General features: G+C 44.6%; 1 protein-coding gene across 1 annotated transcript in view; it reads right to left on the bottom strand.

The window, feature by feature from the left end:
- The window catches only part of LOC124788967 (ATP-dependent translocase ABCB1-like), a 75,518-nt gene that overhangs the window by 42,874 nt on the left and 17,146 nt on the right, over window positions 1-15,498 (bottom strand). The window contains exons 8-12 of the mRNA XM_047256257.1: window positions 13,900-14,124; window positions 13,608-13,733; window positions 9,508-9,711; window positions 6,876-7,046; window positions 4,021-4,225 (exon numbers count right to left, since the gene is read on the bottom strand). Coding sequence (XP_047112213.1) covers window positions 4,021-4,225; window positions 6,876-7,046; window positions 9,508-9,711; window positions 13,608-13,733; window positions 13,900-14,124 — 931 coding nt within the window. The remainder of the gene's footprint in view (window positions 1-4,020; window positions 4,226-6,875; window positions 7,047-9,507; window positions 9,712-13,607; window positions 13,734-13,899; window positions 14,125-15,498) is intronic.

The following is a 15,498-nucleotide window of genomic DNA, read 5'->3' as shown; positions in this document are numbered from 1 at the left end:
ATACTTTTCAAATATTTCTAAAATCGTACATAGGCTGAAGACTGCTGATCGGGCAATGAGAATATCAATGAAAAGTGTATGGGTAAACGAAGTGATTTATTCGAGTTTCTAGAAGGGAAGTTAGTGAATAGATTGTAAGCCTTTCCAGTAAAACGGCGTTGTGCGTGTGACCTACCGGCATCATAGTAAATTAGCCTTATGAAGAAAGCTTAGATTCATTTGTCATTCTAATCAGAATTAGACGAAAATCTATTCATACTAACTGATACGCAGGTAACTTCCTCCTCTGGGTCAGACTTCCTATTTCACAGGACAGACTTAATCTGGATTACCGGGCTGTTAACCCATGGAGATACTTCTGGAAAAAGCTAACTGGGGATAGCTTCATGTTCTGTAAAATGTTTCACGATATTCTCTGTGAACAATAATCGATATGGCACGCATCTTCGACCAGTTTTGTTATCACTGAATCGTCCATGTTCATCCGTACTTAATGATTCAGAAAATTTTCAATAACGTTATTCCCCTAACCAAACCTACTAAAGCTTCCACTGACCGAAAATACACAATCCCGGCTTCAAAGTATTTCCCTGATCCCAAAAGACGCCATATCTCCAGCCGGTCGACCACTATAATAAAATGATTGAATTCTTCGACGCGCATCCTTCAGCGGATGTGTGATTGGTGCAGAGCTAACTGCTCCAAAACGAGGCCTAAGCTATCAACGTATGTCATTTCCTTCAGCAGTTGCTCTAGACACTTACGATGAACTCTGGTTCGATATCTCGAACCATTCACAAAACACTGGTATTGTGACTGACCATGTAGGTAGAAGTTGTCTCTTAAGCACACACCGGGTGAGAGCTGTTATTCGAAGTTGCGTATTTCATCATAGTACTTGTAGAAAACCTACGTCTACCTCTAAATATGCGACGTGTGCCTGAAAAGAAATCGAACTTTTGAAATAGCGCACCAGCCGGAAGAGGGACGAGTGCTGTGGCTACTGAGCCCACGCGGAGGCAGGTTTAGACAGCATACCACCGTTTGCCTTGTTTCGCTGTGATCGTTAGTCCAGATCACGTCTTCCGTGATTTGGACTGTTAGCAAGCGAGCTACATAAAAAATGACTCTGAGCCCTATGCGACTTAACATCTGAGGTCATCAGTACCCTAGACTTAGAACTACTTAAACCTAACTAACCTAAGGACAGCACATACATACATGCCCGAGCTAGGATTCGAACATGCGACCGTAGCAGCAGCGCGATTCCGGACTGACGCGCCTAGAACCGCTCGGCCACAACGGCCGGGAAGCGAGCTACAGCTGCTGAAGTAAGCTTGTGCACAATCTGTTCGTCAGATTAGTTCCAAACTGACAATCAAAGAGCTTGAAGAACAACGTATGCTTGTGTGAAATTTTGCTGTAAACTTGGCAAAACTTGCTTACCAAAACATACGGGAAGGACTGTATGATCCTCACGTAGTGCAATGAGTGCTTTAACCATTTTCAGCAGGACAGAATGTTGCTCGGAGACGGCCCCAAGCCTAGACGATCTTTGACATTAACAGATGATAACTATGTCGAGAAAGCTCGTGCTGTCCTTCGTGCAAATTGTCTAGCTGGTCCAGAAGTTGATGGCGAATCCTAGCTCGCATGAGCAATGTGCACAGGAAGAGGCCTGAAATGTGGGAAAACCAGACTTAGATATTGCATCCTGAGGGTGCGCCAGCTCCGGCGTCATTTTCTGTCCGCAGCTATCAAGCGAATCATCACATTCCCGTTGTGTCGTATCCACCGTATTCTCCGGACCAAACCCGAATAGACTTCATCCCGATTCCCAAACTTAAAACCAAGTTGAAAGTACATCGTCCCCAAACCATGAAGCAGAGTCAGGAGGAGGGAGGAGAAGGAGATTAATGCTTAACGCAACGTCGACAACAAGGTCTTTAGGCCGGAGCACAGGCTCACAGTAGGGAAAGACGGAGAAGGAAAACGGCCACCCCCTTTCCAAGGAACCATCCCGGAATTTGCCTTGAGCGATTTATGGAAATCATGGAAAACCTAAACCTGGATATCCGGACGCGGGTAGCAGACTCAGGCCAATGCAACAAGACACCTGCGAGCCATCCCAGAAAATGCGTTTCAGGAGGCTCTCTAGAAGTGCAAGAAGCGATAGGAAAGGTGTACTGCCAGTAGCGGGGAACATTTTCGGGAGAACAGTGCTTAAAATGTTGTACAATAAGCAAAAAAGATGTTGTAGTAAATCTCACCCCCAAAGTAAAGACGACGGCTGGGGAGCGAGCCAGCGCGCTTGTTATATTGGCGGTTTCCCTACATCCAACTACGTATGTACTGGGCTGGTATCCACATCCCGCTTGAGATACACTCTACTCAAAGACTTAGAAAACGGGTGAACGTGAGATATGTACTTATGTGACAAAAATCATGTGATCCCCCCTAATAGCATGTCAGGCCTCCTTTTGCCCAGCATAATGCACCAAATTGATGTGGCACGCACTCAACAAGTCGTTGTAAGTACCCAGCAGAACTACTGAGCCATGCTGCCTTTGCAACCATCTATAATTGGAAAAGTGTTGCCGATGCAGGATTGTGTGCACGAACTGACCTCTCAAATGTATGCCGTAACTGTTCGATGGGATACATGTTGGGCAATCTATGAGGCGAAATCATCCGCTCGAATTGTTCAAAATGTTCTTAAGCCAATCGCGAACTACTATGGACCGTCACATGGAGCATTCCGTCGTCGTTTGGGAACATGAAGTCCATGAATGTCTGCAAATGGTCTCCAAACAGCAGAACGTAACTATTTCCAGTCAATGATCGATTTAGTTGGACCAGAGAACCCAGTCAATTCCCTGTAAACTCGGCCCACTTTATTATGGAGCCACCAGTGGCTTGCACAGTGCCTTGTTGACAACTCGGGTCCATGGCTTCATGCGGTCTGCACTACACTCGAATCCTACCATCAGCTCTTACCAACTGAAATCGGGACTCATCTGATCAGACCACGGTTTTTCAGTCGTCTAGGGTGCAACCGATAACGTCACGAGCCCAGGAGAGCCGATGCAGGCGAAGTGCTGTTAGCAAAGGTCTTTTGCTGCTGTAGCCCTTTAATACCAAATTTCTCCGCGCATTGTCCTAACAGACATGTTCAACGCACGTTCGAATGGCTCTGAGCACTATGAGACTTAACATCTGAGGTCATCAGTCCCCTAGAAATTAGAACTACTTAAACCTAACTAACCTAACGACATCACACACATCCATGCCCGAGGCAGGATTCGAACCTGCGACCGTAGTGGTTGCGCGGTTCCAGACTGAAACGCCTAGAACCGCTCAGCCACCTCGGCCGGCCCAACACACGGCCCACATTGATTTATGCGGATATTTCGGGTAGTGTTGCTTTCCTGTTAGCGCTGACAACTCTACGCAAACACTGCTGCTCTCGGTCGTTAAACAAACGCCGTCGGCCACTGCATTGTTCCTGGTGAGAGGTAATGGCTGAAATCTGATATTCTCGACACACTCTTGACACTGTGAATTTCGGAATATTGAATTCCCTGACGATTTCCGAAATGGAATCTCCCATGTGTCTAGCTCCAACTGCCACTCCGTATTCAGTGTCTGATAACTCCCGTCGTGCGGGAACCTTCTCACATGATTCACCTGAGTACAAATGACAGATCCGCCAATGCAATGCCCTTTTATACGTTGTGTGCGCGATACTACCTCCACCTGTAATATATGCAGATCGCTATCCCATGGCTTTTGTTACTCATTGTACACAAGACACACAACTGATGGTGTACAAAACTTTCTTTCCGGAGGAATGATGGCGTCAGGAAAGGAATCCAGCCACCAAAAGCCATTAACACTGCTAGAACCAGTAGGTCTAGATAACAATCCCGACCACAGTGGAAAACCAGGAAAAGAAAGGAGAAAGACGCACCACAGGGAAATCTAAGGAGTTAAGTGGGAAACAGTGTCTCGTACACTCACCACTATCACCTCCTGGAGACGTCGGTGGCTCAGATGATGAGATCTGTGTGGTGACCAGGTCGAAGTAGTTGCCGCGCTTCGCCATCAGCTGGTCGTGAGACCCCTCCTCCACCACGCGCCCACCGTGGATCACCACTATCTTGTCCGCGTTTCGGATTGTGGACAGACGATGAGCTACGATGATTGTAGTCTGGCCAACACTCGCCTGTCAAAAGAAACACGATTATGCCCAACACACAACTCCGCAGTCATCTTCTCTCTTTTACAGTATCAATATATTGAGATCTGCCTCCTCTACTACTACTGTATCTTTAATTACGGCGTATTTTCATGCAAATTATTCGACCCCCGTTAATATATCACTTTTAAAGAAAGTTGCTTATAAAATATGGATATAGGAATTATTTTAGAAAAATTGGTATCATCGTCGTAACGTAAGGTTGACGACGGGGATGATGATAATCGTGTTGGAATTGGCACGCTCAGCGCTCAACAGTGCAGTTATCAGCGTCCTTGCAAGATATCAAGAGACACAGCTCGTGGTTTGAATTATGTCTGTTTTCACAAGAGAAATTGCTGCCACCGTTCTCTAGAAAAACACATCAGCAGATTTCTTCGGAATGTCTGGCAACGTAGATACAAATATGTGGTTTGTATGTATTAAAATCAAGGACTTGTTTCGGAAGATGTTTTAATGGCACACTGCCTGTTATATGGACGGCTAACTACTTAAAGAGAACAAAGGGTCAGAGCCACTCATTCGGAGGCCATTGACTTCCTCTCCACAACACTTCAAGTCGGAAGCCCGACATTTCACAAAAATTCAAAATGCTTGTCACATTGTTGTCGTTGTCACCTAGGATAGTGGAAAGCTCTCCGGGCATACAGCCAGCACAGAAAACACATGTAGCCAAAATATGCTTTACTTGGAGTGCTGTTCCATAGATTTCATGTGTTAGTGGATAATCCCGCCGGAGAAGGATATTGTGTTTCAATGGTCAGTATCCCATTCTCATCCCGGTGACATTCATAACAGAATGGCATGAGGTTCATCACGCTAGGGCGGTCCATTTTTCATAGACCACAGATTGATGTTTACCACCCTCAGCCATTCGTTTTCACCCTGAATCCTTCAATCTGACAGTGAGATGACGGCGTGCGTGAAGATGGAACACTGGGTCAAGTGCCTCATTATCATGGCTCTTACAAGCACTCATAGAAGAGAATGAAAGCTTGAACTGTGTTTTTAAACTATCTATAATTGTCAGTAATTGAATTTATGGTATACTCCCCCTTCTAAACAATGTAGAAAGATATACTTTCAGTAACTGGAATAATATACAGTGTGGATGGTCACAAATTCTTGTGTGCAAGTCGCAAAACATGATAGGAATTTTTTCCTTTTGTGGAATAGTTCAGAAATTGCCACTAACATGACGTATGGTTCTCCGAATGCCTGATGACGCAGCACATTTGTTTGTGACATGAACAGGAGGCAGCTGAGTTTCTCGGTTGTATGTAGTCGTTACAAAAGTTATTCAGTTTCCACCTGTGTTATAGTTCAGAAACTGCTGGCCAGTGGCGATGTGGCTTCCCAATGAAACATAATAAACGTTTGTTGGTATGGTCAACGTCATGTTAGTTAATTATTTGGTATAATCAATCCAGCAGATCCAGGAAGGAAACAGTTATGGTTCATAATGGTTGAGTTCCGAAGAGCTCGCCACGACGACTTACACGTGGGCCTAGGTCATTCTATGTCGTCCATCAACGTTACACCACAGGGCATGAGTTACTGACAATGTTTTCACTCATGTAGCTCGCACGACAGACAAAGAACGAATTATTCTAATTAGGAAGGGTATAATACAGAGACGTGGTCTTTCACTCCAACTGTTCAGTTTATACAGCTAAGAAACGTTGACGAAAATAAAAGAAAGTTTCATAAAGGGGGGGGGGGGGGGGAGGGTAAATTCACGGTGAACGGATCTCGATGATGAGATTCGTTGTTAACACTGCTATCCTCAGAGAAAGTAAGACCTACAGGACCTGCTGAGTGGAATCAACAGCCTAGTGAGTACACAATATGGACTAAGAGCAAATCAGAGAAAGATGAATGTAATAAGGGGTAGCAGAAATGAGAACAGCGAGAAACCTAGCATCAGATTTGGTGATCACTAAGTAGATGCATATAAGGAATTCTGCTACCTACGCAGCAGAATAACCCATGATAGACGGAGCAAGGAGGAAGTAAGAAACAGACGAGCAAAGAGGGCATTCCTGGCAAAAAGTATTTGCTATTACCAAACATAGGACTTAACTTCAGGATAAATCTCTGTGAACGCACGTGTTGAGTATACCACTGTATGGAAGAGAATCACGGAGTATTGGAGAACCGAGAAAGAAGAGAATGGAAATATCTGACATGTGATGCTGAAGAAAGATTTTGAAAATCAAATGGACTGATTAGATAAGAAGTTGCGATATTCTCCACACAATCAGGAGACGAACATGTGGGAAACTTTGACATGAAGGAGGAACATGGTGGTAGTACATGTGTTAAGATCTCAAGCAATAACTTCCGTGGCACTAGAGAATGTCGTAGGGGGTAACAGCTGTAGGGGAAGACAGAGACTGGGAAGTAGCTGACAAATAATTAAGCACTTCTCGTTCCAGTAATATTCTGAGATGAAGTGTTTGAATTCGTGAAGCGTCACATCAAACCAGTCAGGAGACTGGTAGCAAAAAATAAGCGTTGCCACGGATCATGCACCAAATTTATAATACGTTAGAGACCAATTTTGGGATAGTGGTTTTGTGGGGTGAGTCTGAAGCAAGAAGTGGACGCCACTCACCCTGTCCAGCGCGGCCTGCACCTTGGCCTCGCTGCCGGTGTCCAGAGCAGAGGTGGCCTCGTCCAGCAGCAGGATCTTGGGGCGGCGCACCAGCGCCCTGGCGATGGCGATGCGCTGCTTCTGGCCGCCCGACAGCTGGGCCCCACGCTCGCCTACCATCGTGTCGTAGCCCTGCAGAATGGGAGAAGGGCCACATTGCGTTTCAGGACCAAAGCGCCAAACAAGGTGATGAATAGATATGAGCCCAACAAGGTCGTAATTTACAGGATGTGAAAAAAGGTATGGGAACACGAAGAACACATTACCATCCCTAATATGGTGTATCATTACATTAGTATAGAAAACAGCTTCCAGTGGTGTAAGAATCCATTGGCATAGAAAACAGCTTCCAGATGTCTCTAAGGTGGTTATGTGTGTGTGTGTGTGTGTGTGTGTGTGTGTGTGTGTGTGTGTGTGTGTGTGTGTGTGTGTATTTATGGGACTTAACTGCTAAGGTCATCAGTCCCTAAGCTTACACGCTACTTAACCTAAATTATCCTAAGGACAAACACACACACCCATGCCCGAGGGAGGACTCGAACCTCCGCCGGGACCAGCCGCACAGTCCGTGACAACAGCGCCTTACACAGCTTGGCTAATCCCGCGCGGCGTAAGGGATATAAATAGAGGCCTTGTGTGGTTCTCAAGAGAGACTTACACCATAATTCTTGCAAAATAGTGGCAAGTTGAGGTAACGATGATGGAGCTGGATATCGATCACGGACCCTTCTCTCTAAAGCAGACGTCAAAGGCCGGCCAGGTTGGCCGAGCGGCTCTAGGCGCTACTGTCTGGAACCGCGCGACCGCTACGGTCGCAGGTTCGAGTCCTGCCTCGGGCGTGGATGTGTGTGATGTCCTTAGGTTAGTTAGATTTAAATAGTTCTAAGTTCTAGGGGACTGATCACCTCAGAAGTTAAGTCCCATAGTCCTCAGAGCCATTTGAACCTTTTAGACGTCAAAGGCACAATAATATTGAAATATGGTGACTGTAGTGGCCATGGGAGGTGTGACAGTTCACCATCAACCTCAGAGAACCTGTCTTGGACAACACGAGCTATGTAAACAAGGGCCCTGCAGTCTTGGAACATAGCATCACCGTTGGGGAACAAATGTACCTTGTGATCGACATGATGAGCTACAATGATCACAAAACCCTTGGCAGTAACACTATCTTGCTGAGTAACACTGGAGACCATATAGTACAGGGATACTGCTCCCCAGATCATCATGGATACACCGCCATGTTTTACTGTTTAGATGTAAACTCGGCCCGACTTTGGAAATCGTGTGCAACAAGACTCATCGGAACGAATGACTTTCTTTCTTTGCTCAATAGTCTAATTTTTATAGCTTCGGCACCCCGTTTTCCTGTTACAAGGTGGAGGTGGAGTGGGCCAACAGGCCATGTGGACTAAACAACGTTTGGACTCCGTACGGGTGTCGACAGCAGGTCCCAAGTGTGCCAAGGCACATGGATTGAGTGTCGCCATTATGGATGAAGAGGACGGGAAATGGTTGTCCACTAAAGTGGACAGATGTACGTATGTCGTTCTTTGGAACTTCTGAGACCTGGTGACCTTTCTAACCTAGGTTTAAGTCCTGCCAACAAGTGGTCATATTGAAGAACACAGTAGATGTGTGTTTCGAAGTGCCACGTTTTGATAACATATTGATAACGTCTTTCACCGAAATACTTTTGGAAAAAATTCCTTCGAGGAACTAGTGTGTTCATTTACAAAATTTCAATCTTATGAAAATTTGAGGTACGGCGAGATGATGTGTGTCTTGTGATGTGTTGTTAAAATCACCTTCTTGGCGCTGAGGCCAGGCAAAGGTGGCATGAGTAGTTTGGGAAGATGGTCGGTCAAGGAGGAGGGTAAGTGTTAAATAATTATTCGTTTGTCTCGGGTAGAATATGATAAAATTTGTGCGACAAGCAATAGGAGAAGGTAGAAAGCTATGTGTGTAGCTTTTAATTTGTTCACTGCTTATGAGTTTTACGACTGTGAAGTTCTCTAAAGCTACTGACCCTTTTTGCGAAGACAAGTTGCAGCCATAGAAACAGTCAAGGTGCTGTTGTATGTGGTAAGGGAAGCGAGACAATGTTCAAAGATAAATTGATGTATGCCATTTAATTTTCCTCAGATTATGACCCGCAAGTTTAATTTTTTATAATTGTAAAATGTTGGAAATGTTGAGCAGATAAGGTCTTAACGGACGTTATAAGTAAGTTATATATTGCTTTTTAATTATTAGTGGAAGGTATCATATTTGTGTCTGTTGAAAACTTTAAAGGTCCTGAGCTTCAAACGAATGTTTGATGGCCTAAGAACACAAATATTGGATATATAATTCGATAGTGGACACTCTATAATGCCTTTCAGTTATGATTATCAACTTTCATGCTAGATCACGGTGTAACTGTTCAGCCAATGTTGTTCTGTGTCTTGGTCTCCTGAGTGTCAGTTTGTAGTTACTTTTTGGCTTTCAGTATACTATCAGTTCGTTTCGTTCCCCACAAATCCATGTCTCTACCCTATAGATTTGTATTACCTATTTCGGAAGCATCCTGATTTCTATTGGCAAGCTATACCTGCGGCAACTTGGAGATGAAAGTGTGCGCGTTGGCCATTTTGGCGGCCTCCACGATGTCCTCCATGGTGCAGGTGTCCCGCCCGTAGCGGATGTTCTCAGCAACGGTAGTCTGGAAGAGCACCGGCTCCTGGCCCACCACGCCGATCTGCGAGCGCAGCCAGCCCACGTTCAGATTCCGAATGTCGCGGCCATCAAGCTCCACCTGAATGAGGGGGGAAAATGCATCGAACCAGTGTTCTTGTAATAGGTTTCTCGTTCAGCAGCAATGAGTGCGGATAAACTGGTATGACTCGTGTGCGAGTGTCGCTTATTGCGCCAAGTAGTGAATGACGAATTTTGTCAGCTATGTCACAACTTAGGTTTTATTTTAGCTCATGTACAACTTCTTAACCTTTAAACCTTTACAACTAGACTACTGTGTCAATGTGTTAAACATTTATAAATATGAGTATACGACTTGTATTCAGACAGCAATTGTATTCAAATAGGGACTGTATTCAAACAGTGAATGAAACGATCGTAAGGCATTGATGGCCGCGAGTCCCCAATTGGAGAAGTTCTGTCGCCGAGTCGCAAGTCTTTTCACTTGACGACACGCTGGGCGAAATGACGATGTTGAGGACTACACAACACCCAGTCCCCAAGCAGAGGTCTTCAACTCGGTGGGGAATCGAACCGGGATCCGCTGCATGGCAGTCAGACGGACTGAGCACTCAGCTAAGGGAGCGGACATTCGAAAGTAATAATCATGATAGTGAGAAAGAGCACTACAGATTCTGTCTCTTTTAAGTTTTGACCCTAAGAAAAATATACGGCTGCAGAATGCCTTATCGCAAAACTGTTAAACATATTTATTCTAATAATTACACCTCCGGGAAAACAAAATGTTTTCTTTTCCTTATTGTTTACGCATCATGGTGCCGCAAATAAATCGGTGGGCAGAGGTCTTCATGGTCCAAGAGGCGACATGGTTGTACAAACAGTCCTCAAGTGCATTCCTACTGCTGGCCATTAGTCCGATGTTGTGGACTTAGCGCCTTCCAGACCGTGGGTCACCTGCAGACCTACTTTCAGCCACTGATGGCCTTCTGCCTTAGAGGACAGCTGTTCGAGACCAGGTGGGTGCGGCTTCCCGACCACCTCCACATGGGCGGGCTGCTGCTGTACGCCTCCCCTCGCAAGGGCGGGCACTCATACTGAGGTCCGCCTTCCTCTATAAGGACCACAGCAGGCAGGGTTCCACGCCCTGAGCTGCTAAACTCCGCCCGGACGCCACACGTTCTGCAACACACACCGTACGTCAGCGTTCCTGACGTCACAATAGGCCTCTGGCCACCTAATGCCACAGCGTCTTCCCGCTCACTGCCTTCAACACACGCCGCGGAGGGCGTCGCCACAGCAGAGGATCGATACGAGTGTTGCAGTTTCTTCTTCAGTAAAATGAGTGAGCAGTCGTCTGTTATCATCCCAGCAACAGCCTACCAGCCCAAATGAACCTTGCCACTGTACATGTCATCCACCTCGAGCCTCGACACCGTCTATGTGTCATCTTCCGTGGACCTCATTTGTACGTCTGTAAACTTTATCGCTCAAAAATAATTAACTCCGCTTGTCCTCGTGCTTTATTTATAAATCACACAAAATACTTTACGGTACATTGTTAGAAGCACTCGAATAATGTATTGTTATATAAGTCCTCCACGTGTGTTTATATGCTTTATCCATAATAAAAATGTAAAAAATCCTCAACCTTATCAAAATGACACAGGGAACGCCACGAAGTGGAGCGGTGTAGTGGTTAAGTCACAACACTTCCCCAACTTAAGTTTCTGTTGTTCCCGTTAGTTGATAGCGAATGCTGATACCATTACCTTGAAAAGTTGATTTCACAAATTGTTTTATATGCAGGGCATTCGCAGCTGATGAAGGTGGTCAACTGACAGTTGATAAAACTTGATTTTAATTTACCACACTACTGGCTTCGCATATCACAACCACATCTTCAGGTGCAACAAAAATTATTATATCAATCCATCGTAGGGGAACCCAATGTTGTTAATTAATTCCTTAACCAAGAATGATGGGTTCACCTGTGATCAATTAATGTAATAATTTTTGTCGCACCTGAAGATGCGGCTGTAAGCCGTAAAACCGTTAGTGTGGTCAGTTAAAATAAGTTTTACCAGTAGTCGGCGGTATTTTCATTCTTCAAGGCTGGTTTTGTTTCCCACCCTGGTACCAACGGGCTTCTACACCGACATCTACATACGTACTCCGCAAGACACCAGTCGGTGCATGATGGAGGTAACTTGTACAGTTACTACTCGTCCCCTTTCCTGTTCCGCTCGAAAATGGAGCGAGAGAAAAATGACTAACAACTATCCACGTGCCTGAGTACGAGTCCTAATTTCTCTCGTCTTCGCGGTCCTTACGCGAATCCTACGCTGTCGGTAGTAGAATCTTTATGCAGTCAGCCACAAATGCCGGTTCTCTGAATTTCCTCAATAAAGTTCCTCGAACAGAACCTCTCCTTCCATCCAGGGATTCTCATTTGGGTTCATGAAGCGTCTCCGTGATACTCACGCACTGATCGAACGTACCAATAGTAACATGCCTCTGAATTCCATAAATGGCCTCTTTTAATACGACCTGGTGGGGTCTTAAAGACTCGAGCAGTAATCAACGGTGGGTTGCACTGAAGTTCTACACGCAGTCTTCTTTACAGATGAACCACACTTGCCTAAAATACTCCCAATAATCCGAAGTCGACCATTTGCGTACCCTACAACCAATCAAATGAGCTCGTCCATTTCACATCGCACATGAGCGTTAGGCCCAGATACTTAATCGACGTGACTGTGTCAAAGCAGCAAGTCACTAAAACTGTATTAGAACACTAAAAGATGGTTTTTTCTTATTCATGTGCATCAACTTATAATTTTCTACATTAGGAGGTAGCTGTAATTCATCACATCACATGGAAATTCTGTCTAAGTTATCCTGTATCCTCATACAGCCACTCAACGACGACACTTTCCCCTACACTTCGGCATCATCAACAAACAGTCGCAAGTTGCTACTCGCCCTATTCCTCATATCGTATATAGGGAACAAAAGCTGTCCTATCACACTTCTCCAGAGCACACCTATGATATACTTGTCTCTGACAAACACTCGCTGTCGAGGACAACGTACTGCGTTCAGTTAGGTAAGAAGTCTTCCGGCCACTCACATGTCTGTGAATTTCTCCCGTGTGTTCGGGCCTTCGTTAACAGTATGCACTCTGGCACTGTGTCAAATCTAGGAATGTGGAATCTGTCAGTTGCCCTTCATCCATGGGTCGCAAGATATAGGGCGAGAAAAGTGCATGCTGAGTTTCTCGCGAGCGATGCCTTCTAAATCGGTGCAAAGTTGTGGACTGAAGTTTTTCTGTCTCGAGGAAGGATACGGCCCTGTAATTTTGCGTATCCGGTCTTTTAGCCTTTTTATATACAGAATTCGCAAGCATTTCTCTCCAGTCGTTTGCGACTTTGAGCTGGGCGAAGGATTCGCAATAGGCGCAAGCTACGTAAATGGCCAGTTCCATGTGACCCAACAGACATTTATTTTCAACACTTTCAGTTGCTTCTCAACGCCAGAGATGCCTCTGTCTATGACCTCCACACAGGAGTCCGTGCGAAGGTCAAATAATGGTACGATTGTACGATTCTCCCCCGTGACTGACTTTTTTTCACGTGCAGTTTAAAACTTGAGCTTTCCTTTTGTGATCTTGTATTGCCGCACCGAACTACTCATCTAGTGACCGAATAAAAGAATAGGACCACATTTTCTCGGGTTCTCGGTCGCTAATGACCTAGTAGTCGACAGGTCGCTAAGCCATAATACTGCTTCATTCTTTTCTTTCAGAAAGACTGAGTTTTAGGGCAAGACTAAAACACGATTGAGCGTCTACGTGCTACCAAAGTCAGGCGTACAAATAGCGAAGAAAGAGATTACTGTTTTGACGATACTGGACAAACTGTAATAATCACAGATAATTCCATTTATTCAACGTACAAGGTTAAGAAAAAGCATTTTATTTAAGTTGAAGGTACTCACCGCTCCGTCTATCGGATCGTAGAACCTCTGTATTAGTTGGATACAAGTAGATTTGCCACAACCTGAGCTCCCGACCAGAGCGACTGTCTCACCGCCTTTGATGGTCAGGTTCAGACCTTTCAGGATCTGAAAGATCAGTATTAATGATAGCAGGAACAGTATGGGGATTAATGTAATAGCTAAGTGTCAACATATATTTTAGAAACGAAAGGTTTTTGTTGTGAAGCACACTGCTGATTTCTCCTGGGGCGTTTAAACACATTTTTATGAACAAAATATGGCTTTTAGTTACCTTCACGCCTTTGCGGGAAGGATACTCGAAATGCACGTCGTTGAAGTGTATGGAGCCGTCGACTTTGTCCGGGCGCTCTCCCTCAGTGGAAATGCTGTCGATGAGAGATTCGCGGTCGATGACGGAGTACACCTTGGCGGCGGCACCCCTCGCAATCGAAAATGCTTCGATAAATGGCGACGCGACCCCGAACGACATGAAGCCTGTCATGCAGCCCATGAACACCTGCGGCAGAGAGAAAGGCACCTGCTATAGTGCTGCAGAACTCCACGTCAACAGTTCAATTGGTAGTGTAGTAAAACGTTAACTTACGTGAGATGGAAATAAAGTACAGTTTGATTAAGGTTCATCCAATCTCCGGGTAGTAATATTTCGTACGTTACAGCAAGGACTTCCTTAGATACAACTTTTGATAGAAGCTGTGTAATTATAATGATTACGTTGGAATGACATGAAAGATTTTAACTTTCCTTTCTGTGTGCAAGCAACCGAAAGCCGAGGCCGTTTCTAATTTGTTTAACACTGAAGCGCGTATCAAACTAAACTGTACAGCAGGCAACAGCACTACCTTATCTTCTATTATGACTTCGTAAGGCGTTGAATCATAAAAACGAGTAAAGTGGCGTAGTGTGTCAGACTGGATCCGCATTCCGGAGGGGGCCAGTTCGAATTCCTTTTCGCTCATCAAGATTTAGGTTTCCTTTGGCTTCCCGAACTAGCTAAGACGAATGCCAGGCTGATTCCTTTTTGAATGACACAACCAGTTTCCTTCATCTTCCGTTCTCAATCCAAGTTTGGACTCCGTCTTTAATGACCTTGTTGTCGCTGGTAAAAAATAAGTCTCCCTTTCTTCCCCTTTTTAAAAACTCGTCTGCCAGACTGGTCTTCAGTTTATTAAATAGTGTTCGCAAATTCTTAACAAACCAAATTAAAGCCGTCAGAGCTTCAGTGAAAGCAAACTTTCTAAATGGAGCCCCTCTAGTACACTGAAATTTTTTCTTTCGAAGCACGGTAGTCAAGTGATTGGACAAGATCTGAAATTTTGTTTAACCCTAAGCAAAGCCGTTGATTGCTTAAGTACACAGTACTCATACAAAAGTTATCAACAGCATATAGTAAATTTCAGTGTCGAGCTTGGACATATTCCTCAAGGATGGCGTGGTATGTGGGCCGAGACTATTTGGGCCTTTCTATGCATGTGACTAAAATTTGATAAGGACGGGTGGTCCTCTTCTGTGGTCTGCCGTATTGCTCTTTCGAATATGTTACAAATAACTCGATATCGATGAGTGCAGTTGCTTCACAATACGAATATCTATGACTTTTTTTTTTTACCACACTGTACCATAGATCCAAGGTAGCCTGGTCATCTTGAATTTAGTAGGCAAATGTTTTCCATTTCGTGTGTAAGTAGTTTTATGCTTGGTTCCTCTAATTTTGAGCACTTTGACAACGCACATGTTTCTGTAAACTTTTAGTCTTTATGTTTCTGTGAACTTTCTCTTTGCCCATCTCAATTTCTATTTACATTTTTCTCATCTTATTTTTATCCTGTATTTTACATATTTAATATTTTTACTTGAACTGCGATTATTCTCT

Source organism: Schistocerca piceifrons, chromosome 3, assembly GCF_021461385.2.
Source record: "Schistocerca piceifrons isolate TAMUIC-IGC-003096 chromosome 3, iqSchPice1.1, whole genome shotgun sequence".
NCBI lineage: Eukaryota > Metazoa > Arthropoda > Insecta > Orthoptera > Acrididae > Schistocerca > Schistocerca piceifrons.
Note: the sequence above shows the minus strand (reverse complement) of the source record. Positions and strands in the feature narration are given on the sequence as shown.